General features: G+C 44.8%; 1 protein-coding gene across 1 annotated transcript; it reads left to right on the forward strand.

The window, feature by feature from the left end:
- Nucleotides 1-622: 622 nt before the first annotated feature.
- On the forward strand, nt 623-25431 carry RNF149 (ring finger protein 149). The gene is made up of 7 exons (XM_059079486.2): nt 623-1169; nt 11193-11443; nt 13751-13819; nt 16379-16461; nt 18672-18768; nt 21980-22178; nt 24798-25431. Exons 1-7 carry the CDS (start codon nt 722-724, stop codon nt 24839-24841), a joined length of 1191 nt encoding a protein of 396 aa, XP_058935469.1. The 5' UTR covers nt 623-721; the 3' UTR covers nt 24842-25431.
- The last annotated feature ends 1507 nt before the right edge of the window (nt 25432-26938 follow it).

Genomic DNA, 26938 nt, shown 5'->3' on the forward strand with positions numbered 1-26938 from the left:
ACTTCTTTTCCTGTAGCAGTAAGGCTTCCTTTCCAAGGCAGTTTCATATGGACTGTCACCCAGTTTTTATTTCCAAACAATACATTTTCTCTTTTTATATGTTTATTGCTGTACCATTCCAATGCTCATCTATACAAGTAGTTTGATGCACTCACTTCAATGTTACAGACTATACACAAAATACCAAAATCAATTAGCATTACAAAATCGGTAACAAAAAGTATCTGGAAAATCTGTGCAGCTTTGGAGTTTTTAAGCTGTTTTTCAATGTTCCCGCGCCTCTTGGCCGGCTCGCGGAGAAGTTTCCCATTTCTCGGGCGGTCACTTCCCAAACCCCCGCCTCGGCCCGCAGGGTCCTGGGGTCCCGCGACCGTCAGGCCGCAGGAATCGCGACACTCTATAAAGCACTCGGTGGTCCCGAGCCCGCATGCGTGGCGCCGGGCTCTGCGCGGGGGGCCGGGGCCAGTCGAGGCCACACCCCCGCCGCCCCGCCAGGTGCGCGTGCGCCACGGCCCCGCCCGCCTGCCCCGCCCTCGTTCCGCTCCGCCCAGCCCGCCGCTCCTTCAGGTGCGCGTGCGCCGCGACCCCTCCCGCCACCGGGAGTGGGTCTTCCCGGGCTCGGCGGCTGGTGTCGACTACTCCGCGCTTTTCGGCGGCCTTGCACGCCAGCGCCCTCCGGCTCCCGCCCGGCCCTCTCCCGGTCAGCCCGGCGGCGGGGGCCATGGCGTGGCGGCGGCCCGAGGCCCGCGGCGGAGCCCGCGGCGCGCTGGCGCTGCTAGCGCTGGTCCTGTGTGCGCCCGGGGCCCGGGGCCGGGCGCTCGAGTGGTACTCGGCCGTGGTGAGCACCGAGTACGTGGACCCGCAGACCAACCGGAGCGTGCGGAGCGTCTCGGAGAGCGGCCGCTTCGGCGAGAGCTCGCCTAAGGAGGGCGCGCGGGGCCTGGTGGGCGTCCCGCGCGCCGAGGACCGCGACCCCGAGGGCTGCGCGCCCCGCACGCGCTTCCTCGTGCCCGGCGGCCGGGGGGCCGCGCCCTGGGTCGCGCTGGTGGCGCGCGGGGGCTGCACCTTCAAGGACAAGGTGTTGGCCGCGGCGCGGCGGAACGCCTCGGCCGTGGTCCTGTACAACGAGGAGCGCCACGGGAACCTCACCGCGCCCATGTCCCACGCGGGTGAGCTGCCGGGGCGCGGGGACGGGCGAGGCGTCCGTGCGCTGCGGTCCCGGCCGACAGCCCGGTCCTCCGGCGGGACCGCGAGGGGCGGCGGCGATGGGCTCTGGCCGAAGGGAACTACGAGGGAAGCGCTAGGTTGGCTCGGTGTGACCCCCGGTGGCTCTTAGGAGGGAGGCGAGCCTAAGGACAAGATTAGCTTATCTCCCTGGGCCCTTCCAAGTGGAGGGAGGCGCGCTGTGCAGGAGGGTGATGGGGAGAACAGAAGAAATTAAAACCCGCGGGAGGAGGATTGTGGTTCTCGCCGGCAGAAGGTCTCATGATTCCTAATCATGGATCCCTCGCCTTTCGGCGTTCCCTAAAGTCAGGTGGGGCAGGAGTGGAAACTTTCCCAGGGCATTCCAGAGTCTGGCTCTCCCTTCACCACGTAAGGTGGTGGCTTGGTGACACTCTGGTGTCTTCACTTTAATAAAACATGTCAATATTCTGAACTTTTGAGTGGGACAGTCTGGGTTCAACTGAGTCAGAAAACCTGGCCTTAAGTTGGGGTATGTTTTCTCACTTGCTGAATAGATGGTTATAATACTGGCTCCATTGCCAATCAGATTGCTTGAGACTTGAGTGTTTAGTTGAAAATTTTAAAGTTGTGATTATGCAGGAAAAGATCTTGCTCTTGGGACTTCCCTGGTGGTCCAGTGGTTAAGACTCTGCCCTTTCGCTGTAGAGGGCACGGGTTCGATCCCGTAGTCAGGAAACCAGGATCCCGCAAGACATGGCTTGGCCCCCCCCCCAAAAAAAAAGAAATCTTGCTCTTTGCCGGGTGACCCTTCCCACACACTGTTCTCTGGGGCAACGGGTTGCATCGTCAAGCAGTCATGAAAGTTTAAAAGGTGCATTTTGCAAAGTTACCCTCAGAACTGGATTCCCAGTGATGTTCTACCAATACACGGCAGAGTCGGAAGGCCGCCTGAGAACACGACTCATTCTGAACTTACTGGGTTTAAAATCTCTTTAGAGAGTTTCTGCTGCTGCTGCAAGTCAGACATCCTTTTTCCTGTGCTTTTGGTTTTTCTGTTTTGGCTTCTTGAATGCAAGTTCAGAATATCTGTACCATGAGGATAGGAGAGTGACTTTGGTTTTGGCCTATTTTAGCCGAACGAGGGAACGGAATTTTGATGAGAGGTGAGGAAGTAAGACTGTTAGAAAGAACCACGCTTTCAAGATCGTTGACGGCAAGGGCTGGGGAGGTGCTAAAACGTGGGTGGAAACCGTAGGGCAGCGAAGGGTGGGCTGGACGGCAGCGAGGCATATTGAAGTTGGATGGAGTGATCCGGTAGAGGTGTAGGATGGAGAAGAGGTAGCAGAGTCACGTTTTTGAGAAGGACAGCGGCTGGGTCCAGGATACTCGTGGAGGGGTTGCCCCTAGATAAGAGAGGGGAAATTCCTCCGTTGCAACAGAGAGGAAGTGGGTTTGGGCAGGAAACGGGAGCAGATGTCCTCGTGGTGCCACTGAGCGGTGCACCACCTTTGGTGCAGCTATTCCAGTTGTAAGTGTACCCAAGTCATGTGTCTACAAGCCTCTCGTGAGCAGTTCTGTCAGAGTTCACACAGCGTTCCAGATGCATCCTGTGGACAGGCATCTGCCGAAGGAAAGAGGGCAGTGTGTGCGGGTTCTCTGGTGCTGGGTCCTTGCCGTCCCTTCTGAGTGACATCGTAATAGGGACTTTTTCTTTTCCATGGCAGGCCCATCAGCCTACAGTTTTCCAAATCTGTTTACTGCATTTTTTTGGTAGTGACATTCACGTCCTTCCAGGCTAATTGCACTTGTTCTAACCATGGTTCAGTAACCTTGCTTGTTTACATTATTGACATATAATCTATCCAGGCCCAGAAAACACCAAATTGGTATTTATTTTACATATTCTTCTTGTGAGCTGCTGTTGCCATTATCAGTGTCCATTCTAGCCTTTTTACTGTGAGAATAATTCTGTTTGAGAAAAAAGACAAAAGTAACAGCATTAGGAATTTTTTTAAAAATGTATGAAAGTTCCCAGTGCAGAGTTGGTATTCTCCACTTATTCCTACCGACAGCCGGTTTTTGTTTTTGTGGGTTTTTTGCGGTACGCGGGCCTCTCACCGCCGCGGCCTCTCCCGTTGCGGAGCACAGGCTCCGGACGCGCAGGCTCGGCGGCCACGGCTCACGGGCCCAGCCGCTCCGCGGCACGTGGGATCCTCCCGGCCCGGGGCATGAACCCGCGTCCCCTGCATCGACAGGCGGACTCTGAACCGCTGCTCCACCAGGGAAGCCCCTGACAGCCCTTCGAGGTGGGTAGTTTAACCCTGTTTTACAGATGAGGAAACCGATGCCGAAAGAATTTAAATGACTGGCCCATGGTAACACGGTGATCTATGGCCAGATCATTCTTTGTTGCAGGGGCCTTTCCTGGCCTCTACTCACGAGATTCCAGTTGTGACAACCAAAAATGTGTCCAGATATTGCCAGATGTCCGGGGGCAGAGGGGAGGGCAGTAGCATCCAATGTTTTGAACCACTGACGTAAAAGGAGGTGAATTTGGTGCGGTGTGACCAATGGGTTACACAAAGGAGACGCTGGAAACGGAATCCACATAGACCAGTGTCTAGTCCAGGTAGAAATGTAAAGGCCTATACTGTAGTGGCCACTAGAAATGGAAAAGAATGACTCTCATTCGCAGAAGGTGGCCCCACTGGGGACAAGGGTACCGATGTTTCACGGCTTTTTGAGAATGGACTAGAATTAAGAATGGAGTGAGTGGAATTAAGTCAGAAGAGGAGCCAGTTTTGACGGACTTGAATTGGAAACGTTAAACAGAGCGTTGATGGCAGCTCAGACTTTGCTTTCTTGTGTTTTGTCAGAGTGTGGACAGGGCCAGTGTAAAGCACTGATTTACCGCGGCTCCACAGAATAGGTCAAGGTGGCTGCTTGTAAACTCCAATCATGATAGCCTCCTCCCAAGTCTCAGAGAGAATTTCACCAGTTTTTCTTAGACCTGTTGCTTGACTACTAGAATCCAGTAAAAGATATTTTGGATTTAAATCAGTATTTTATGGTGGTTCTAAAATAAATCGTGACTTTAAGATAATATTCTATCAGGACAACTTTAAGGACCTTTACCCTAATGCCCAAGGTCAGTTCCCTTTACTTTGGCAGATGGATATACAGCGGCCATTCTGGGCCAAGTATGGCACCTGCTTGGGGGTAGAAACGCCTAAGACGTGTGCTGGACTTTGAGGAATTCCCAGCCTAGCGGGAGTGATAAACAGACCTTTCCAGGCGATGTGGTTTGGACCTCGACAGAATTATATGCACAGGTACTTAGAAAGCATAAAGGAAGGGCATCAGATGCAGAGATGGTGCAAAGATGCTTAGAAGTCAGTTTGACCAAGAAAAGTAAAAATTGACGTAAGTCAAAGCATTGCAATGAAAGCTTTGGAGAGGGTCGGCCTCGATGTGGCGATTGTTAGTTAACACTGGGCTGATCCTTTAGCTGACATCTTGAGTGGCTGTTGAGACTGGCACTTTAGTTCTGTCAGCAGTTTACTGAGTGCCAAGTACCGGCAGGGCTTAGAGGTGTGTTTGGGGAAGGCTGGAGTTGGGGTGGAGGGAGATAACACAGGTGATAAGAAATCCTTACCTCAGGAAAGATGTGCGTTTTGTGTTTGCGGAGCATGGTAAATAGTCTTGTATGAGTGAATGATGCTCGATGATCTTGAACGCTGCGCTCTCACAAATGATCTAAACGTTTAGATTTGAGATTAGAATGTATTCTGGTGCCCTGGGAAGAGATGGTACCTCACAGCCTCATAGCAGGTGGGATTAACTCAGACAGTTCCCAGACAGATGGAGTGTTGGAGCACAGCTTAAGCTGATGAAGGTATCTGAGTGTGTGTGTGGTACGCTGGGTGGAGTGGGGCCGGCCGGGGGGCCGTAGAACCTTCTGGGTGAAGGGAGTGGCCTCGGAAAGGACTGAAGGCCTGAGGCGACAAAGTGAGGCGTTTGGGAAGACTGCAAAGAGTTAGCAGTAAGATTGCTGAGTACGGTACTCAACAAAGACAAAATATTCTTGAGCAAAGCCAGATTATGCAAAACAAAATGTGAAATTCCAAGAAGAGAATTGCATATATTTTTGAGTCCTCCTAACTCATTCTAGCCAGCCGTAAAGACATTTCTGTTCGCATGATAGCTTCACATTTTGGAGACGTTTCCGTTCATATTTGGCGTACTATTTCCCCTGCAAAGGGAGTCTCTGATAATTCTCCTTATTGGGTCAGTTCAAGGATAATACCAGAAGATAAACCAGTTTTTCAGGTTGATTCATTTGTACAGAAACCCTTCTGTTGGGCCATCACTGTGTGATGCTGAGTGCAAAAACTAATAAATAAGAACTGTAGTCCTTGTCTAGTGAGGGGGAGGGGCCCAGGAAGACGTTCTAGCAGGAGGGCAGAAAGAGGTGTACTTCAGAGGCCCTGCTGCATCTTAAAGATTTGACCAGGAATTCTCCAAGTTTGGGGAGGCGGGTGGGAGGGATGGAGAGAATATGGAAGTTAAGTTACTGGAAAAAAGAAAACCTGAAAGGTCATGGGATTCTCTCGTGGGAGATTTAAATGTATTTCTCGCTGCCTGCATCAGTCTTCTAGAACAGAAATCTAAGCCACTACTTTAAATATTTTAGTAGTTCCCATCTCCTTCAAGAGAATGTTGAAATCTACTTTAAATTGTGTCCTAGGGAGGAGGAATGGTACACTAGACTCAAATGTGACCCTCCAGAATGTTGAAGCTATTGACCAAAACAGATTTTCTTTTTAACATTTTTAGTTTGTTTTTGACAGAAGGTGGTAAGGGGAACTATTATTTCTCAAGTAGGTTTATGATCGTGTGCTCTGTTGGAGAACTTACGCGACGCCTATGTGTAAGACAGCAATACAACAGACTGTCTTCAAGGAGTTTAGTGGTGAGGTCTGTAGGTTCTTTTGGGGAAGCGCGGGCATTGCACAAGGTGACCTTTTTTGGTCAAGTGTGATTGGTAGCACTGAGGCCTGGGGAAGAAAAACATTCAAAGGGCTTTTTCTCCCCCTGTCCCAAGACCCTGAGCTTCTGTGCCTGATGAAGGCACGGGCAAAACGTTTGGTCTGGCAGTCTGCGGTGACTTGCTCTCTCGTGCCACTAGGGCTCTCTAGGACTGGCCCCCGGGACATCCGGAGGGGAGGGCAGGGCCAGACGTGGGGCCTGTGCTCAGCACCCCCTGGGGTTGTGCACCCAGTGACCCTGAGCTAGTGCGTGTTTACTCAACTGCCCGGCCTCCAGTTCATCCCACACATGTCCCCAGAAGAGCCAATCACGGGATCGGAGAAGTCTTCATTCTGAGTTTTTAAATCTAAAATAGTTCCCAGAAGCAATCTTGCTGCTATAATTATAGAGTGTAGCAAAATTTAGCACTCAGTGTTTTTTTTTTTTTTAAATTTCTTGTAACTTAATGAGCTAAGAATTTCCTAGGTAAAAAATTCCAGATTGATACGGGAGATGTTTTCCGTCCCAGGTGTCCTTCTTATATAATCGCTGCTTGTCTGCAGCCCCTGCCTTGAGGTTCCGGGTGTTCTCAGCTCATCCCCCATCTCTCACTCATTTAGACAACAAATATTTATTAAATAGCTACTATGTGCTAGGTTCTACGTGAGGCACTGGGGTTAGTGAGATAAGCAGGATACCTTTATGTGTATTTAGTCACTGACCAAACTGGGCCAGTCACCATTCCAAATATGCTCTTATATGATGGTTTCACAGCCCAGAAATCTCCCTTCTTTTGCTTGGGGAACTCTTCCTGTCCGTCAAGATGCACTGACTTCCCAGGGACAAAAGTTCCCTCCCACCCCAGACAGAATGATCAGTTCACTTCCGCAGTTTTTTGTTATTCCACGTTCTCGTTAAATAAGCGACAGCCCCAAATAGAAAAATGCTCATCCCCGTTTTACAGCTGAACAGATACTCTCAGAGCACCCAGGCAGTGGTTGTCAGCGGGAGATGTGATCCCGGGTGGCCTTGAAGCCTGCGTACCCCCCCGAATGAGGGGGCAGGGCAGAGGTACGCGTAGAAGCTGGGGCTTCAGGCCCTGGAACTGGCTTTTCCAGGTGTCGTGTGACATTGAGCAACTCTTTTTTTTTTTTTAATTGGAGTATAATTGCTTTACAATGTTGTGTTAGTTTCTGCTGTACGATGGAGTGAATCAGCTGTGTGTATACGTATATCCCCTCCCGCTTGGACTTCCCGCCCATCCCCCATCGCACCCATCTAGGTCACCACAGAGCACCGAGCTGAGCTCCCTGCGCTGTACAGCAGGTTCCCACTAGCTGGCTGTTTTACACAGGGTAGTGGATTTAGCCCTCGTCTGTAAAACGATTACTCGACTCTTTCTGCCTCAAGTGAGAGACAGAGTGAAAGTGCTTCAGAGTTGGCTTTCCCCATTAACACACAAAGGTCATTCTATCATCAGTACCAGAAACTGTAACTGCAGCTGTAGCATAGCAGCATTTTGTTTTCTGTATAAAAGTGAGACAGGTACATGGGGTTCATTATACTCTCTTTTCTACTTTAGCATGTGCTTGAAATTTTCCACAAAAGGAAACTTTTCTTAATTTATGAAAAGGGCTTTCAGCTTATAAAGCACCACATAATCATAAGTGGTATAAAGTCTCCTAATTGTTTCTGTGTTTGTCTTTCTCGGCCAGGAGATGTTTATTTCCCTGAAGGCAGGAAATGCCTTTTGCTCCTTATTAGTCTCCCCAGTGATGACGTAGTAGATTGTGTGAGCGCTCAGACAACTAGGGTACTTGCCAAGAAACACTTTTAGGGCTGGGTCATAGGATCGGCCTCCAGACAGCAGCCACCTGAGAAGGGTGCCCTTCTGGGGTTTCAGTAACTAAATCCCCACGGCCGAGGGTGGATTTGCTACAGATTAAATTTCTCTCTATAATAAAATAGTGTTAGAATGTGGTTTCAGTGTAATGCCAGAGAACAGTCTTTAAGTGTATTTTGTAAGTTAGTTTTTGAATAGGTAATATGTACACCTGATAGAGAATTTTTCCTGTGTCCAGCTCTCCCCCCGCCCGGAGGCAGTCAGGGTCCCCGGTCTCTAGAGTAGCCTTCAGGGGGATCTGTACTGATAGCGCCACGTAGACCTCTTGTCCACACAGTTTTATGTGCGGCTTTTTTCCTCTTGTGTCTTGACTACCGTCACTATTAACAGAGCTGCTGCCTCAGACTGTGTACACATACTGTAAATTATATAACTATTACTGATGAACATTTATATTTTTATTTTTTAATAAATAAATAAATAAATTTATTTATTTATTTTTGGCTGCGTTGGGTCTTCGTTGCTGCACGTGGGCTTTCTCTAGTTGCGGCGAGCTGGGGTTACTCTTCGTTGCGGTGCGCGGCTTCTCATTGCAGTGGCTTCTCGTTGCGGAGCACGGGCTCTAGGCACTCGGGCTTCAGTAGTTGTGACGTGCGGGCTCAGTAGTTGTGGCTCGCGGGCTCTAGAGCGCAGGCTCAGTAGTTGTGGCCTACAGGCTTAGTTGCTCCGTGGCATGTGGGATCTTCCCGGACCAGAGCTTGAACCCGTGTCCCCTGCATTGGCAGGCGGACTCTCAACCACTGCGCCACCAGGGAAGCCCGGCAGATGGGTTCTTAACCACTGCACCACCAGGGAAGTCCCATTGATGGACATTTAGGCTGTGATAGCAAAATTTTAGGAAAAACACTGGCAATAAATATCTTTATGGATTCCTTCTGTGTACGTACATAAGTATATCTGTGGAATTAGTGTCTTGGATCTGGAATTTCTGGGTCAGGGAGACATGTGCATTTAAAAACTTTTAGTAGCTGTTGTTCTCCATACCAGGTTGTAATAATTCACTCCCACAGAAAGAGTGCCCGTTTGTACTTGCTCTTGCTGGTATGGTGTATCAGACTTTTTGATGTTTGCTAATCTTTTAGGTGTGTTTTCATTTGTACCATGACTTTTCATGTGTTTAAATCTTTTCTGGGGGGAGTGATCGCTCATATGTACAGGATTTCTTTTGGGGGTGATGAAAATGTTATGGAATTAGGTCGTGGTGATAGTTGCACAGCCTTTGTGAATATACTAAAAACCATTGAGTTGTACACTTATTTAAAATAATGAATTTTACGGCATGTGAATTATATGTCATGAAGATGCTGGGTTTTTTTCTTAAAACCTATTTGTGTTTTCTGCAAACTGACTTAATTTTCTTTGTTTTTCTGTTGCTCTTTTTCTTACAGGAAATTAGCTTTTTGTCTTTGTTATGTTCCATGTATTTTTTTCCCCCATTGACCAGTTGCTCTTTTGATCTTGAGTCCTTGATTTTCCCCTTTTAGCCAGTGCAGAAAATTTTTGTTTTTATATAATTGGTTAGTTGCTCAAATCTTTTTTTTTAAAAGAAGTTTCAAGATGATTTTTCACACTTGGAAAGGTTTTCCTTCAATATTACTTTTTTTTTTTTTTTTTTTTTTTTTGTGCTAGGCGGGCCTCTCACTGTTGTGGCCTCTCCCGCTGCGGAGCACAGGCTCTGGACGCGCAGGCTCAGTGGTCACGGCTCATGGGCCCAGCCACTCCGCGGCATGTGGGATCCTCCCGGACCGGGGCACGAACCCGTGTCCCCTGCATCGGCAGGCGGATTCTCAACCACTGCACCACCAGGGAAGCCCAGTATTACTTATTTTTTAATTCCCATGTTTCTTCTGGCTGTTTTCTGTTTTCTCTTTTTTTTTTTTTTTTTTTTTTTTTGCGATACGCTGGCCTCTCACTGTTGTGGCCTCTCCCGTGGCGGAGCACAGGCTCCGGACGCGCAGGCTCAGCGGCCATGGCTCACGGGCCCAGCCGCTCCGCGGCATGTGGGATCTTCCCGGACCGGGGCACGAACCCGTGTCTCCTGCATCGGCAGGCGGACTCTCAACCACTGCGCCACCAGGGAAGCCCTGTTTTCTCTTTTTTATATATTTAAATCTTGGATTTGGTTAGAATTTATTTTGGCTTAAGTTGCAAAGAAGGGATGCAGCTTTTTTAGCCTCAGGTGATACTGAGTTGCACCCACACTGTTTTTTAAAAAAATAATCCATTTTACACCATTGATTTGAAATTCCACTTTTATCATTTACTGAATTCTGTTATGTATTTGGGTCTAGTTTCTGGGCTTCTTATTCTGCACCATTCTGGATGTCTTCATATGCTACTACCACACTGTTTTAATTACTTTGACAACAAAGGCTAGTCCAGGTTTTACTGTTTACAGAGTTTTCCTGATTGTTATTTATTATTTTTCCCCTAAATGAGCTTTAGAAGCAGAACCTTTAAGGTTTTTAAAATCCCATTGATAATTTTAAAAATTAATTTATAGATTCATGTAAAATTGGCCATTTTATCCCTTTTTTATTTCTGTTATTTTTTTGTCTTATGTCTGCTGATGTCCTCAGAACAAGATGAAGTAATATCGAACATAGTGGAACTTCTCTGATTGCCTCCCTGAGTTAATGGGTGTGCTTAGGCATTCGTATTAATAGTCACAAGTTGAAATTGGTCTGTGTGGTTCTTATGTTGGTTTTTTGCTACCATGCTTGGTTCTGTTACCTTAGAAATAGTTTTAAGATTTCTTTTTATTTTTTTCAATCTGCTGTGGAGCACTTTAAATGTCATTGATGTTACTTGCTCTTTAAAGGTTTGGGGGTAGAACTCACCTGTGAAACTGAACGGGGGGTGGGGACGGCTCTTGCTTTCTAGGGGGTAGTTCTTAGTGATTTATTCTACTTCTTATGCAGTCAGTGTTTTCTCCTTGGAGACCAGTGTTGGTAGCTTGGGTTTTCCTAGAAAATGATCCATGTTATCACAGTTTTTGGTTGTATGTGCATGGAGCCATACTTTCTCTGTATCGCCCTTGGTGTTCTTCATATTGATTCCTTTGTTCTTTCTACAGGAACAGGAAATATAGTAGTCATTATGGTTAGCTACCCCAAAGGAAGAGAAATTGTGGATCTGGTGCAGAAAGACATTCCGGTCACAATGACGATAGGGCTCGGCACCCGGCACGTCCAGGAGTTCATCAGCGGTCAGTCCGTGGTGTTTGTGGCCATCGCCTTCATCACCATGATGATTATCTCATTAGCCTGGCTAATATTTTACTATATACAGCGCTTCCTATACACTGGCTCACAGTTTGGAAGTCAGGTAATTGTCTCTCTTTAACTTTGCTTTTTAAAAGATAGTTTGTAAATATTTCCTATATATATTGCTTGAAATTATTGGACAGTACTCTTAATTTCATTGTCACAATATTTAAGTATTAATATGGTTTTTTAAAAAATAAATTTATTTTTATTTATTTTTGGCTGCGTTGGGTCTTCGTTGCTGCGCGCGGGCTCTCTCTAGTTGCGGCGAGCGGGGGCTACTCATCGTTGCGGTGCGCGGGCTTCTCACTGCGGTGGCTTCTCTTGTTGCGGAGCACGGGCTCTAGGTGCGTGGACTTCAGTAGTTGCAGCTCGTGGGCTCAGTAGTTGTGGCTCGCGGGCTCTAAAGCACAGGCTCGGTAGTTGTGGCGCACGGGCTTAGTTGCTCCGCGGCCTGTGGGATCTTCCCGGACCAGGGCTTGAACCCAGGTCCCCTGCACTGGCAGGCGGATTCTTAACCACTGTGCCACCACACCAGGGAAGCCCCGGGCTGGGGGGGGTGGGGGTGAAATAAGTTTTAAATTAGAATATGTTAAACTTTCTGTCCTGTGGGAAGTCGGGTCATGTTTCACTCCTGCAGAGACCCTGTGTCCTTCCCAGATGTGAAGGGATGACAGAAAAGCAAGGCATGAGGTCGGGGACCTGGCTCTGTGTCTCGAGAGAGGACAGGCCTCTCCACGGTGGAGCCGTGTTCAGAGCCATTTATCTGCAGAGACACTCGTTCAGTAACAGAGGAGAGCAGGGCCCTCTGGGTTCCCCACTCACCTGTTGTCATGAGAACCACCCCCTTGCTGGCTCTGCAGGCAGTAGATGCTCATCTCTGGGTCATCTTCCACCGCCGACTAGGAAGCCTCTGCCCTTTCAGGGGTGTTAGCAGGTGAGTGTTTGGAGCCCCCTCCTCAGCTGACGACGTTCTTACCAGTAATTAAACATACGCTTGGTTTCTCCTAAAAGGGAACCTCTCGCACTGCTGGTGGGAATGCAAAGTGATACAGCCACTATGGAGAACAGTATGGAGGTTCCTTAAAAAACTAAAAATAGAACTACCACACGACCCAGCAATCCCACTACTGGGCATATACCCTGAGAAAACCATAATTCAAAAAGACACATGCACCCCAATATTCATTTCAGCACTAATTACAATAGCCAGGACATGCAGGCAACCTAAGTGTCCATCGACAGATGAATGGATAAAGAAGATGTGGTGCATATACACAATGGAATATTACTCAGCCATAAAAAGAAACGAAATTGAGTTATTTGTAGTGAGGTGGATGGACCTAGAGTCTGTCATACAGAGTGAAGTAAGTCAGAAAGAGAAAAACAAATACCGTATGCCAACACATATATATGGAATCTAAAAAAAAATATGGTCATGAAAAACCTAGGGGCAGGACAGGAGTAAAGATGCAGACGTAGAGAATGGACTTGAGGACACGGGGAGAGGGAAGGGTAAGCTGGGACGAAGTGAGAGAGTGGCATGGACATATATCACTACCAAGTGTAAAACAGATAGCTAGTGGGAAGCAGCCGCATAGCACAGGGAGATCAGCTCGGTGCTTTGTGACCACCTAGAGGGGTGGGATAGGGAGGGTGGGAGGGAGACGCAAGAGGGAGGAGATATGGGGATATATGTATATGTATATCTGATTCACTTTGTTATAAAGCAGAAACTAACACACCATTGTAAAGCTATTACACTCCAATAAAGATGTTTTTAAAAAAAGGTTTCTTCAGACATGGAGTTGAAAATAAGTATTCTTGAGCAACAAAACAGCTCTTAAGTTAACATGTGGCTGTTGTGTACATTAGGACTTCAGTGGTAATGTCTTCTTTTTAAATTTATTTATTTATTTTTGGCTGTGTTGGGTCTTTGCTGCTGCGCGCGGGCTTTCTCTAGTTGCGGCGAGCGGGGGCCACCCTTGGTTGTGGTGCACGGGCTTCTCATTGCGGTGGTTTCTCTCATTGCAGAGCATGGTCTCTAGGCGCGTGGGCTCACTAGTTGTGGCTCGTGGGCTCTATAGAGCACAGGCTCGGTAGTTGTGGTGCATGGGCTTAGTTGGTCTGCGGCATGTGGGATCTTCCAGGGCCAGGGCTCGAACCCGTGTCCTCTGCATTGGCAGGCGGATTCTTAACCACTGCGCCACCAGGGAAGCCCTTCAGTGGTAATTTCTTAAAATTAGTTTCATTGTAGTCATCTAACTTTGCTTTTCAAATGAAATTTTTCCACAGCTGCTTATATTATATGAATTTTTAAAATAGTGACTTAAAATTTTCAGTAATAAGAATGTTTTTCCTCCCTAAGAGCCATAGAAAAGAAACAAAGAAACTTATTGGGCAGCTTCCTCTTCATACTGTAAAGCATGGAGAAAAGGTAATATTTTCATAGTTTTTTGTTTGTTTGAATGAAACTGAAAACTCAGTTCCTCAGTCACACTGGCTACATGTCGGTTGCTCAGGTGGCCGCATTGGCTGGACAGCGCCCACACGTCCGTCCTCCGCCTGCCGCTCCGACACAGGTAACTCTGAAGAAGCTCTGGTCTCTACCGGAGACCCTGAAGCTTAAATCCGTCTCCATTAAATCTCATACTCTCTGTCCATTCTCTCCTGAGACTCCGTTAATTACAGGGAGAAAATACAGGGCTTTGTGGAGAAGGGGGGAAAAGATGTTTTTAAAACTTTTTAAAAAAGAGACGTTTCACATGGCCAAAAGACTTCTAAAAGGCCAAAATCGTACCAGAGTTCAGAAGCATTTTTGGTATAGGACAAATCCTAACGAAATCTCAGAACCTCAGGTTCTTAGAGGATAGATTCCTTAAAGGAAAACAGTTGCTAATGCAGGAATAGTTATTCTCTTAATGGTCCGTTTACTTTGCTGGGAAATGTTGATGGCTGTGTTGACATAGATAGCTATGGGGTGGTTCCATTGTTAGGACTTCCGTTTGATCTCCCCGAGTTGTTGAGATTTAGTCCATGCCAACCCCCCAGTCTCCACTCCCCTGTAAGTGCATTTGGGTCCACATCTCCTCCTCTGACCTACTTAAAGGATTAAAGCTTCAGAATAACACTCATTAAATTTATAAACCTTTGATTTTAAAACTTTGGAATCTGATATTAATGGTTCATGTGGAATAGGTAACACATTCTACTCTTGGAGTTGTATTGTTTGCTGCATTCTTGCCCGAATGCCTTACGTTATAATAACAGTGAATTTTCATAGTTGGTGCAAGGTCCTGCTTTCTTTCCGTGTAGATGTATTAAACAGGAAAAGTTAAAAAAAAAAAAAATTCCCATCTCATGGGAAGATTATCATCTGATTTACAAATCACGAGGGTCCCTGGGGAGGGAGTCCAGCAAATGCCTGGGACAGACTGCGTTAGACTGGCAGCTCCGTGACAAGCGTGGAGTTTTATGTTCTTCTTGAAGTGTGTCTTCTACTCTCTGTGGCAGGAAATCTGTCCTTAAATATGAGAAGACATAGATTTATATGTGTGTCATTTACTGCATGGAGTCTTTGAGAACATAAATTAATTGATATCATCCTCTTTGTGTACAGAACATTTTTGAAAATAGGCTTCTATGGACTGTTTTTTGAAAGTTGTCAGCAATAATGGTTAAAAAAAAAAAGATCCATAAATGGTCCATGAGGTACACACGTGGATTTTCTGACAATTTTACATTTTAAACTTGTACAGGAAAATACTGTGTTTTTTCTTAAATCTACACCTTGTCCAGTTCTGGAGACTGTATTTGTTTTCTAATTTTTCTTTTCTTGTGGACTTGATCACAGTAATGTATAAGCTTGTAAACCATTAGGGAAATAATTATTTCATCATCCTGGCATGGCATGTGAACAAAGGGGATAATGTACCATTGCAACATATTATTGTAAGTGCTGTTACAAAGTTAATTTTAATACATCTTTGATAGCAGTGTCTACATGTAAAATCAGTTTTTACTGCTTGCTTGTTAACACGTGACCCACGTGGCTAAAGATATTTTTAAAGAATTCCATGATGACTGTGAAGCTGTGTCCCATAAAATTAACTTGCTAAAGTTGCAGACACTGATTGGTAGCTCCTGAAGCCCCACCCCAGAGTCCTGGGAGAGGGAGTCTCATTGGCCTGTTTTGGGTCAGGTGATCAGCCTGGCCATGCCTACTTTGGTTGATGGGCTGAAGCCAGGTGGGTATGTCTATGTCCAGGGGGTACCCAGGGAAGTGGGGGAAGGGCTGACACCACCAAAAAGGTCTGTGACCCAGATTCTCAGAAGTTGAAATTTTGTCACAAGACCGGTTCTTCCCCAGCAGTTTTTGTTTCTTTTTACCTTTATTAACTTGGTTATATGAAAAAGGTAACTTTTTAAAATTTACGGTTCTTTTTTTGCTAGTGAGGTGAATACATTCAGATATTTAGCTATTTGCAATTTTCTAATCTGTAGGTTATAACTCTGTTCTTTCACAAATTCTAATGAAAGTGCTTTTGTTTTGTGTTTTTAATGATTCCAGGAAACAAGTAGCTAATTAGATATTCATTCTCTTTGTTTTACATTTGAAAAATAATTTATTTTATTATAAGAAAGCAGGCATTTGCATTTCTACAGCCCTTAAAAAATATGAGCACTTAAAAAAGTGAGCAGTAGCCTAGAATTTAAACATAATTCGTATCTGATTAGGTAGACGATGAAATTTTTTCTTTTTCAGCCAAATTCTTAAAAAAAAAAAAAAATCCCTTGATAGTGGTAAAAATAAATACCAAGTAGAAATTATCTGTGTTTAAATTCAGGATGTACCAATGTAGAGTAGAATTCATCTTTGTTTTACCCAGGTTGTGGTGAGTTTTGGTTTTGTTTTGGTTTTGTTGTTGTAGTGAGTTTTACGAAGAGTATACTGTATACTAAGGATATAGTAAATTTTTTCCTCTTCTTTCTACAGGGACTTGATGTTGATGCTGAAAGTTGTGCAGTGTGTATTGAAAATTTTAAAGGAAAGGATGTTATCAGAATCCTGCCATGCAAGTACGTTCTCTTACTTCCTGAGATGTTAAAAATTACTGACAAGTTTCAGGTTTCTGACCAAAGATGAACATGTTTTTCATGATACGAAGACCTTGCTCTCAGGTGATATCCTGCGATCATCTCACCTTTTAGAAAAGAAGCTCGAGTCTTCAAGGCTCCTCCTGTGTTGTTTTACTTTAAAATTGCTTTGCTTGGAGACTTTAGGTGACCATTAAGACCTGTTCTGTCCTTTTGTCATAGATTGGCTTTTAGTCTTTGAAGCAAGGTTTCATGAGGGTCCTGGGAATCTGTTCTATACATTGAGCGATTTGGATAGGTGAAGGCCCCGGGGGTGAGGGCCAGGAGCAGCCAGCAGATGTGGCTCCGGCTTTGCTGGTTTTTTTACTTTTAAATATTTTAATACTTAATGTTTTGAACTAGTGAGCATTTTCCCAGACATTTATTAGAAATGTTATTTTTAAAGACATTTCCTGGTTATGTATCTTTGTCTATTATTTTCTAACCAAGATACCTTTTTTCTTAGATCTGCCTCTGCTGTTACTTGCACCCTGGGTTTGGGTTCTTTCGGGGGTTGTGTGAAATAAATATTCCTCCCTTATTTCATTAATTTATTTTCTTTAGCAACAGGAAGTTATGTTTCCTTTTTAATAATAAGATACTTTGTTAACTTTTTAAAAAAATTTCTGTTAGCAGATTATGTTTTAAAGGCTGGTCAATTTTAATTATACTTCCCACCTATTAGAACAAGTTAAAATATAATTATGTCTTGCTTTATGTTTGCAAAGTGTTTTTGTGTATATCCCAGCACTTTATGGCAGATTAAGTTCTCAGGACCTCTGTAGAGGAAATGAAGGAATTAGGATCAGAAAACAAAACTGATTTTCCCGCATGAAGATGGTGAACTTAAATCTACAGGCATTTACACGGGTTGGTGTGGTGGATACTCAGTGAATTGGGGTCAGTGTCGGGTGATGGTGTCCTGTAGAAAATTATTAAAATAGAGAAGAATTTTTACTCTAGGCGGGCTTAGGGCACGGGTTAGTGACTTGGATGTCATACAGTGAGCAGCAGCCTGAGGCCGATTTCCTTTTATAGGAAATCCAGATACTCCTGAAGGCCGACCTGGGATTTGCACTGGAGCTTCATAAACAGACGAGTATACGTGTGCGCATGTCCTGGTCTCCTTCGTGGGGTTTCATTCCGTCCACCCCCGTTTTCTCCTGTGATTTATATCAACAGATTTCCGAATAAAGCCCACGTGTTGGTTTTGTTTTTTTCAGAAGGATTCCAGTGGGTCCGTTTCAGTTTGAGGACAGGAAGGTCACAAGACGAGCTGGGCCGGACCACGTCCTGTCCTTACATGCTGTGATTTTTAACTGCACTGGCAGATCTCCCTTTGAAGGAGAGGTCTTCGGACAGTGACGACAGTAATAATAATGGAAAGTTACTGAGGCTTTATTGCGCCCAGCACCCTTGTAACCACATCACACGTTTGCCCCTCAGAACAGCTGCAGGGCAGGTGCAGAGTGGCCTCAGGATCTAGTTCAAAGTCACAGCATCAGGACGCACAGCTGGTGTCTGAGCCTGATCTGTGTGGCTCTGATACCCACAGCTGCTTACCTGCAGCACAGGTAGAAAATGTAGATTCATCACACAGGAGGGGAAGTTAGCCAATGAGGACAGTCAGTAAAAGAAGAAAATTCATACGTGGTTTTTCTTTTTTTGATTCTGAAAGCGATATGTTCATTCTAGAAAAATGTAGATGCTACAAAAATATATAAGACAAAAAAATAAGTGTTTTTTTAGCCTGCAAGCCAAAGATGACTTGTTAATATTTTGTTGTATTTCCATTGGAGTCCTCTTAGAGACTTCTATCAGATACTATCAGTTTAGTATTAGTTTGTTACTATTAGTTTACTCTTGGGTTACTTAGGCCACGTTTATTCCCAAATAAAAATACATCCTAGCATGATGTGAAAATAAACCATGTTATTTTTTGTGCAGCAGAGGGGGTATTTCCGTCTACGTGCCAGATTCTGTTTAACGTGGAAAAATAGGATAGATGACTACCTAGGGTAAATGGATAGACTGGAATGTTGATTTGACGGCATTTAACTTGTAATGAGAAGATGAGTTGGTGGAATGTGTTGTTTCCTATATAAGATATAAACATTTATTTTAAAACATTAACACATACTTAATTTTTTTAGGCATATTTTTCATAGAATATGCATTGACCCATGGCTTTTGGATCACCGAACGTGTCCAATGTGTAAACTTGATGTCATCAAAGCCCTGGGATATTGGGTTTGTTACATTTTTGTTTATATTCAATCTCTGCACCCCCGTTCTCCCTGAGTGATTCAGTTCTGTTCCTGACCAGAGGCAGGAGTGGACTGAATGCTCCTTCTAGTATCCTGGTGGTTCCTGAAGAAATTTTCCTCTTTATTAAAAGTGAATTCTTAAGACATTCCCCAAAATCAATGAACTAAATTTGTGATTACAGAATAATATGCTAGGTGTTTCCTTAGAGTTTGTACTTAGAGCAGTATCTTTGATAGATGTCGGTGTGATACACCGCAGGGTGTATAGATGCTAGTCAGTGTCACATAAACAAGAATTATTATAAAATGTTTGAAACGGAAGGAGCCTCGCACACAGGTGCACATTTTACCGAGGAAGCTAAAGCCCATATGTCTTGACACCAGCTCTCCCGATACTTGGGTTTCAGAGTCAAGATGCTGCGGGGAAATTTATCCTGCGCTGAACGTGCTCCATCACTTTGTGATACTGAGATGGTCGTAGACCTTCCTCAGAAAATAGAGACGGGAGGGCAGAAGGAAAGAGAGCGTGTCACGGTCGCCATGCGCTGATGCCTTACACGAGTTATTACATTGACCTTTCCAGCCCCTATGGGAGGGAAGCGCTGTGACTCTCCTTATTTTACTAACTAGAAACTCGAGCTCAGAGAGAAGTAGCTCACCTAAAGTCACACGGGGAGGTAATAGGGAATCAGCTTTCAGGTGCAAGCTTGTTTAATTCCAGTGTCCAAGCTCTAAACTACCCTCCTACCCAAAAGAGGGGAGGGACATAGATGGGGAAAAAAAAAAAACCCAGATCTTCCTAGATTGTTACATTTTTAGAAGAGTCTTCCTATAATCTATTAATGTCTCAAGATATTCTTGATTAAATACAGTTTTGAAAGAGATCTTTGAAGGAAGTAATTTAAGTATCAAATATATGTTTCTTGTTGCTAAACAGAGGTTTTATTACAGAGGTAGAAACTACAAAGAGATTTTTTTTTATTATGATAATGATTTTATGTGACTTAAAGCCATAACAGCCTTCAAGACTGCAGGCCCCCTTCGGAGTATTTTTCATTTTCTAGTTCAGCGTATCTTCAAAAGAGAGCTGAGGGACCAGGCACTGCCTTAATAACCAGTGTGATTTTCTGTGAATTCTAATTTTCAAGTGTGAGTTCCAGAGGCCTCACCGTAGGTACACGGAGCGGGAGGCAGCAGGACTGTCTTGTTGGCAGTTCATCTGCCTGGATGTCTGGAAACTGTGCCTTTGCTGTAGAATTTCTAACAGTCGTTGGTGCGTAGTCTTGATAACCGGCGGCTCTCCCCAGCGTGGAGGCTCACCCCGGACTGCCTCACGCCTTCCTGGACCGCGTTTGGAACAGTAGCACCCAGGGAGCGAGACGGGCGTTCTCTTGGCGGTTTTCCTTCTTTGTCTTTTCCTCTCGTAGATACAGTCTGAAGCTGCTTTTGTTTTCTTCGTCAGTCAGTCATTTTAAACCCCTTTTCATTTCTAAACCTTTGTGCAAAAGGCATTTCACTGACCTTAGCGTTGAGACTTTAGTCCTCGTGGGTTTTGCTTTTGGAAAAATACATGTGTATGTTTCGTGTGTTAAAAATCAAGACTCTTCATTTTATATCAGGTTGGATTGCTTTCAGAATGTTACTTTCAGAAAGTTAGAGTATGTGTCCCCAGAAAGCTTGCTTGCTTTTTTGAAGAAACCTACAGTAACTTTAAATCAAACTTAAGAAATTAATTTGTCTTGCCTTTAACTTTTTTTTTTTTAATCCTTTGACAAATCTGCCATTTTCTTTGGGCCCGTGGGCCCCTCCTGCGTTGGACTGTGGAGATAGTTATGACTCTCGTATGGGAACTAGTTCTCATTTCCAAGAAAGTGACCACGGTGAGAGCGGGTTTGCTGTGCCTCCTGTCCCTGCTGTGTTTGTCCGCTCGTGGGGCGCAGGCATTCATCCGGGGAGTGATGTGTGAGGTGCTGGGTCTGAACTTGGCTCCAGGGAGATGAAGGGGTAAGACTCAGCCCTCCGGCTCGCAGGCCCCTCGGAGACTCTGCTTTCTGGACTGGTGGGTGGGAGCCGGGCCTGCAGCCCACCCCGCTGGCCAGGGGGCCCTGTTGGAAGAAGAGTGGGCACAGAGGAAGGCAGCCCGACCCTGCCAGCTGCATGGGGGAAGGGACAGGGAGGGGTTTCTAGAGGCGCGTCTGAGCTGCGTGTTCAGGGGTTAGGGTATCGCAGGGGGTGACCAGGTAGCGTTTGGCACAGGGCTGGCAGGTATTTAGACAAGTACCTGGAAGGACAGACGGGGGTGGGCTGTGCGGCAGTCCGGACGCTACGGCAGCTCAGCGGGATCTGTCGGTCGGTGCGTCGCGAGTCTGTTCTGGGGCTGTTCGGTTGCCTGTGAGAAGGCAGGGGGCCACGCGGGGCCCGGGAGTGGGGAGAGGGTTCCGGAACGCGTGCGGAGCCGGCAGGGCTGTGCGCCGCCCTCAGCCTGAGCCAGGGTTCGCAGGGACGCCCCCCGACACACACACACCTTCGGCCGGTCACTTAGCAGCAGCTTCGGCCGTCACGACACAGCCTTGACCCTGGCGTGAATCAAGAAAGGTTTCTGGACGGCCCCTGAATTTTGAGACTCGACGTAGTGACGCTTGGAGAGTCTCCCGCTCTGACTTTCGTGATCTCTCCTCTTCTTCTTTGAAGCAGCAAATGGGGAAGCGAGGCAGACGGGCAGTGGGGAGACACACCCTTTCCGTAAGGACGGAGCAGAGCCGGTTATCTTGAAGTGAATGCGGCTGCAGCCTGCTCGTCTCCGAAGCCCTGGCACCTGGCAGCCATTAGGGCAGAGTCATCCGAGCTCAGGGCTCCAGCCTTAGAGATGAGCGCCCAGCCGGGCTGTTCAGAAAGGCAGGAGAGTGCGTTAGTGATGGAGCTCCACTTTCTGTCGATAAGTAGTTTAAGCGGTGTGCCATCGTTTGCCTCAAGGGGAAAAAATGGTTTTTAGAGGAAAAGGATTTAGGTCTTGAAAGGCTGCTTATTGAAGAGTGCTCATTTTCTGGTGATGCTAAATAAAGAAGACACTGATGTGCTTTTTTGCCATGTTCGTGTATAAAAGTAAATATTTTGTATGAATTATGAGCAAAAGATGATAGATAAGCCTGATCGCGTTACTGAGAAAAGGTATTTTCTTTGCTCTAACTCTCAAGGGAGAGCTTGAGGACGTGCAGGAGGCGCCCGCCCCAGAATCACCCCCCAGGGGCGTTTCGACTGCAGAGCTGAGTCTTACTTTACCAGATGGTGACAGAAGCGAGGCGGGCAGCTCAGCACTGCCCACCACCGGCGACTCCGCGCCGCCTTGCGAGGCCGGTTTTAAAGAGGATGCAGGTGAAAACACGGCCTTGCTGGGTGAGTCTTTTGCGGGTTCTCAAGCAAAATGACGTGATCAGTGGTTGAAAGAAGGTGAAGAAATACATAAGGTGCAGAAAAGCATAAAGGAAGAATGACAGCCATAACCTCACACCTGCAAATACCATTTTAACATTTCCATAAATATAGTTCAGATGTTTTTTCTGTGTTTAAGGATGGGGAGAATGTCATTCATGTGCCGTTAGGTGACCTTTTTTTGTTTGTTTTAATTTTTGGCTGCGTTGGGTCTTCGTTGCTGCACACGGGCTTTTCTCTAGTTGCGGCGACCCGGGGCTACTCTTCCGTGCCGTGCGCGGGCTTCTCACTGCAGTGGCTTCTCGTTGCAGAGCACGGGCTCTAGTTGCATGGGCTCAGTAGTTGTGGCATGTGGGCTCAGTAGTTGTGGTGCACGGGCTTAGTTGCTCCGTGGCATGTGGGATCTTCCAGGAGCAGGGCTCGAACCCGTGTCCCCTGCATTGGCAGGCGGATTCCTAACCACTGTGCCACCAGGGAAGCCCTGTTTTTCCCTTTTAATGTGTGAAGCTCTTTTTGTATCAGTAGACAAGACACATGGTTTGGTACAGCTGCATAGTATTACATTTTGGATTCACTGTAATTTCTGTAAACCACATCCTGCTGATGGACTTTTGTCATCAGTAACACTGAAATCATTTTGTGTATACATTTACCACCTGCCTGTAAAATAATGAATTGCATTGTTTTAAATTACTGATGCAATTATCTTCTTTTCATATTTGTTGGTTATATTTCTTTTCTGAGTTGCCCATTATTTCATCCTTAGCTGCTTTTTCTATGGAGAACTAATTTTTCATATTGATTCTAAGAGCTCTTGGTCTTTGATTTTCATCTAGTCTAGCTTCTCTTTCTTTCATGATTCTTTCTGCCTTTGACAGCATGCTCCGTAACTTAGGAACAGATATCTGTCTCACCTGAGGGTTATTTGTGGCTTTGTATTTTACATTTAAATCTTTAATCCGCATTGTTTAAGGGGAGATTTAAGTAACCTATTTTCCCCAAATGTTTAACCACTTGTCCATTGTTTAGTGATAATTACTTGTGAATAATATGTTTTGATATTTGAAAGGCAAGGCAAATTCCTTCATCTTTATTCTTTTTAAAAAAATTCTGAACTATTCTTCGTTTTTTAAGATTAATCTTAAAATCAACTTGCCATGTGTAAGAAACTCCCATGAGAATTTTTATTGTAGTTGAATTAATTTATACGTTATTTTAACTGGGAAGAATTGATGCTTCTAATTTTGAATTTTGCCATCCTGTAAGAGGAAGTGTATTTTTCCAAATCAGTAGTATTCAAACTGAATCGGTTTGTCTTTTTTGCCCATTTTTAGAATCTGGGAGGCAAAGACAAAAATATGAGAACTTAAGTTTTAAACCAGTACCAGAGGAAGAAAGAGTGCGTTGTGTAAGAAAAAGGGAAAATGAATTTCAGAGAATGAGGAAGTGGAAAGGTGGATTGTGTAGGAGTTCTCCTAACCGGCTCTCCTGCTGGGACTCTGCCTCTGTGAGGAAGAGTTCCATTTATAAATGTTTATAAATGGTTCTTGTTTTTAGGAATTCCATTGCTTTGTGCCTAAGTGCATATACCATTGTTATTTTTTTTTTTTTTACCATTGCCTTCAGGCTCCAGAAAGGAAAGAAATTTGTTTCCTTTAGTACTTGACAACCCTTGAGATATTTCAGGACAGGTAAAACTCTTATCCTAGACTAAATTTCCAAGTATTTGTTCAGGTAATTCATAATTCGTTCAGGTAATTTGACAGGTAATTTATATGTTAATGTTCTTTCTACCCTATAATTGGATGGTTTGAGTACTGGAAAAAATCAATTCTTTTAAGCAGACATTAGTACTTTAGTGTAGCGTTAGTACTTTCGTATAATGTCTGCTTATAATTAGTATAATGAGCGTACTGTAGCTTTACTCCTAGCTGAGCTGACATTTGCTCAGGGGCCGCCTAGGAAATGGACGCGGGGGGGCTGTTAACGGGAGCCCACTCCCTGGAGGACGCATCTGCCCGAGGGGGCTCCTCTTGTCTGCTTGACCGCAGGTCTGATTGAGGAAGTATCCTGTCACTGTAAGAAACCTTTCGTGCTGAAATTATCTTGCACTCCTCTTCCTAGTAATATCCAACTGGATTCGAAGGCCGGTTTGAACCTCTCTGTGCCTCAGTTTCCGGTCTCTAGATTGGGGATAAGACCATACTTGTCTCTAGCTCGTAGGGTCTCTATTGCCCAGTAAATGCTAGCTGCTATTTTCATGGGTGGTGACACCGTCGCTCTGTGTTTGAAAACACACTCTAATTAATCCCACCAGCTCAGCCTGTGTCTTTTCTATAGCACCGTGCTGACCACATGAATACTGATTAGGCTAATGGCCAGAAAACCTCTCATGCTGTATGTGAGGAGGGTGTTTATATATTTTCTTGACTGTCCGGAATAGGTTGTCGTTTTTCCATGTAAGTTTTATTTAAAATTTTCCGTAATTTGTTTCTTGAACTATGATCTCCAAATCTAACAGTGTTTATGTAATTAAAGTTCAGAATATACCAACCAACGCTGGCTTTTGTTGCTTTGTTGCAGAGAGCAGCAGGAGTGAGCCTCAGCGTGAAGGACCTGTCTCCTAGCGTATAACCTGCCGGCAGTGTCACGGATGGAGCCTGGGCTTGAATTAGAGGACATTTTATTTTTTTTACTTTAGCACATAGTTTGTATATGTGAAAATAATGTACATTCTTTTACCTTTCAGGTTCTGATTTGATATACAAAGGGCTCTAAGAGACTTTATTCTTAAAGAGAATTTTTGATTAGTCTTCATATATTTATCTACTAAAATGTATCATAAGATTCATTCTTTCTTCTCAAGGATGGTTCTAGACTAAGCACATTGAATTCAGACTAGTTGAAATGGAGTTGTGTGATTATATTCAGTGATTGATCACATGAGTTTCCCTGGAGGAAAGACTTTTTTAGAACATTAAACTTGTAAATGTGATGAGAGAAATCTATCGCTTCCTTGCACCTCTGTACTCTAGAGAGATTTCCAAACCTTAGAGCACTTTCATTGTTTTCTATTTGGAGTTATGGGAAAAGCACTGGTTGACTTTAGGATTTGCATTTCTCCCTTTCATTACCAATTTGCTTCTAAGCACCCTGATGGGGAGGGAAGTTTTGTCCATTTTTTTTCTATACAAATAAAAGAAGCTACGCTTCCGTACTGCGCACGAGCATGAAGTTCTTCATTGCTTGTTAAAGAAACGGAGTAGACGGACTCTGACGTGGCGTTTTTGGGGTAAATGATGAATATACTGATTCCAACTGCAGTTTAACCTTTACAATTATAATTTTCATTGCTGTTGTAACAAAATATACAAGTAACCAGTTCTCTTGATTAATTTTAAAGCAGAGTTAATGGCGGTGACCTTGTTTAATCATCTCTCCTCTTTACTCTCATTTGCTCTTCTTCCTTGGCAGCGGAGGGGGAGGGGGAGGGCTGTCCAGCTTTCGGGGGCCGCTTTCTCAATTGATAGAGCGATTAAACAGACACGCACACACCCTGTCTGTTCTCACCTCTTAGACGTGGAAGTCAAGGATGGGGAAGAGATTTTTTTAGAACTTGAGATTTTAGCCCTTTGTCGTTTCCAAACTAACTAGTTTGGAATACTAGTTACTGTGTGTATCTTTGTGGGTAAAAATAAATGTTTATTAAGAATATATAATGTCTTTAATTTAAATAATTTATTTTTACAGCTGTATCTAAGATGTAAAGTTTATATAGCTTATTTTTTTTCAAACTACTTTCTACACTTTGATTCCAGCCACTCAGTGAAATACTAGGTGAGTAAACAGTGTTTACCGAGCGAAGTAAACTGTGGCCAGCTGCCATGTGAGGAGCTGTTGGAATAGAAGTCCTCTTACTTTGAGCTCTCATTTCAACAGACAGCCTCAGTACGTTTCCACAATAGCAATTATCTTTGAAATCCGCCTTCTGTGGTGCATTGTGGACAGGAAAATATGTCCTTGATTTTATACTGAGTAGACTGTTTGCTCTTTGTATTTTAACACACACAGTAGGGGAAGATGCTTTAATTCTTCCCAGTAGCCAATGAAGCTGACTTTTAAAAAGAATACTGTGACAGATCAAGGTAAATTGTTTTTGATGATTATGGAAGTGTGAGTTCTTAATCAGTGGCTGTCAGCTGGAACTTTCCTTAATTCAGAAGTTTGAACCCTAAATTATAAATAGAAGAGATTGGAAAAATTACAGTACTCTTACCTCTAGAAACACAAGTCTTAACAGCAGATAAAGAAATTAGCAAGAGAAGACAGAAAACTCTTTGGTACTTCGAAAGGAAAAGGTTTCCTTTGATAACGCTTTTCTTAGGTGGAAATAAACATGATAAAGGGTCAAATATTACTAGAATTTTTGCTGAAATACAAAGTTGATAAAATGCTGGGAATCTGGGGAATGTCAATGAGGACAGATTAGTAAATGAGAGAGGTAGTTATTTATGGCAGTAATCAGTTTCCTTCTGACAATTGTCAATGTAGAGACAGTATTTTTTTCTCTTTAACTGAGAGCTTCAGGCAGCGCGTGGAGGAGGGCAGTGTACCCCCGGATGTGAACACCCTGCAGGCTGTTGCCTGCCATGCTGCTTCCGGGCTTCCCATCAGAAAGCCACGACGCGACGCCCAGAGGGGAGGTGTACACAGAGCACCTGGAA

Source organism: Kogia breviceps, chromosome 11 (genome assembly GCF_026419965.1).
Source record: "Kogia breviceps isolate mKogBre1 chromosome 11, mKogBre1 haplotype 1, whole genome shotgun sequence".
NCBI classification, from domain to species: Eukaryota; Metazoa; Chordata; class Mammalia; order Artiodactyla; family Physeteridae; genus Kogia; species Kogia breviceps.

Coding starts and splice junctions, on each gene's coding strand:
- RNF149 (XM_059079486.2), top strand. CDS start 722: ATGGCGTGGCGGCGGCCCGAGGCCCGCGGCGGAGCCCGCGGCGCGCTG. Junction 13,820..16,378: donor CTGTAAAGCATGGAGAAAAG/GTAATATTTTCA, acceptor TTCTTTCTACAG/GGACTTGATGTTGATGCTGA. Junction 22,179..24,797: donor TGAAAACACGGCCTTGCTGG/GTGAGTCTTTTG, acceptor GCTTTGTTGCAG/AGAGCAGCAGGAGTGAGCCT.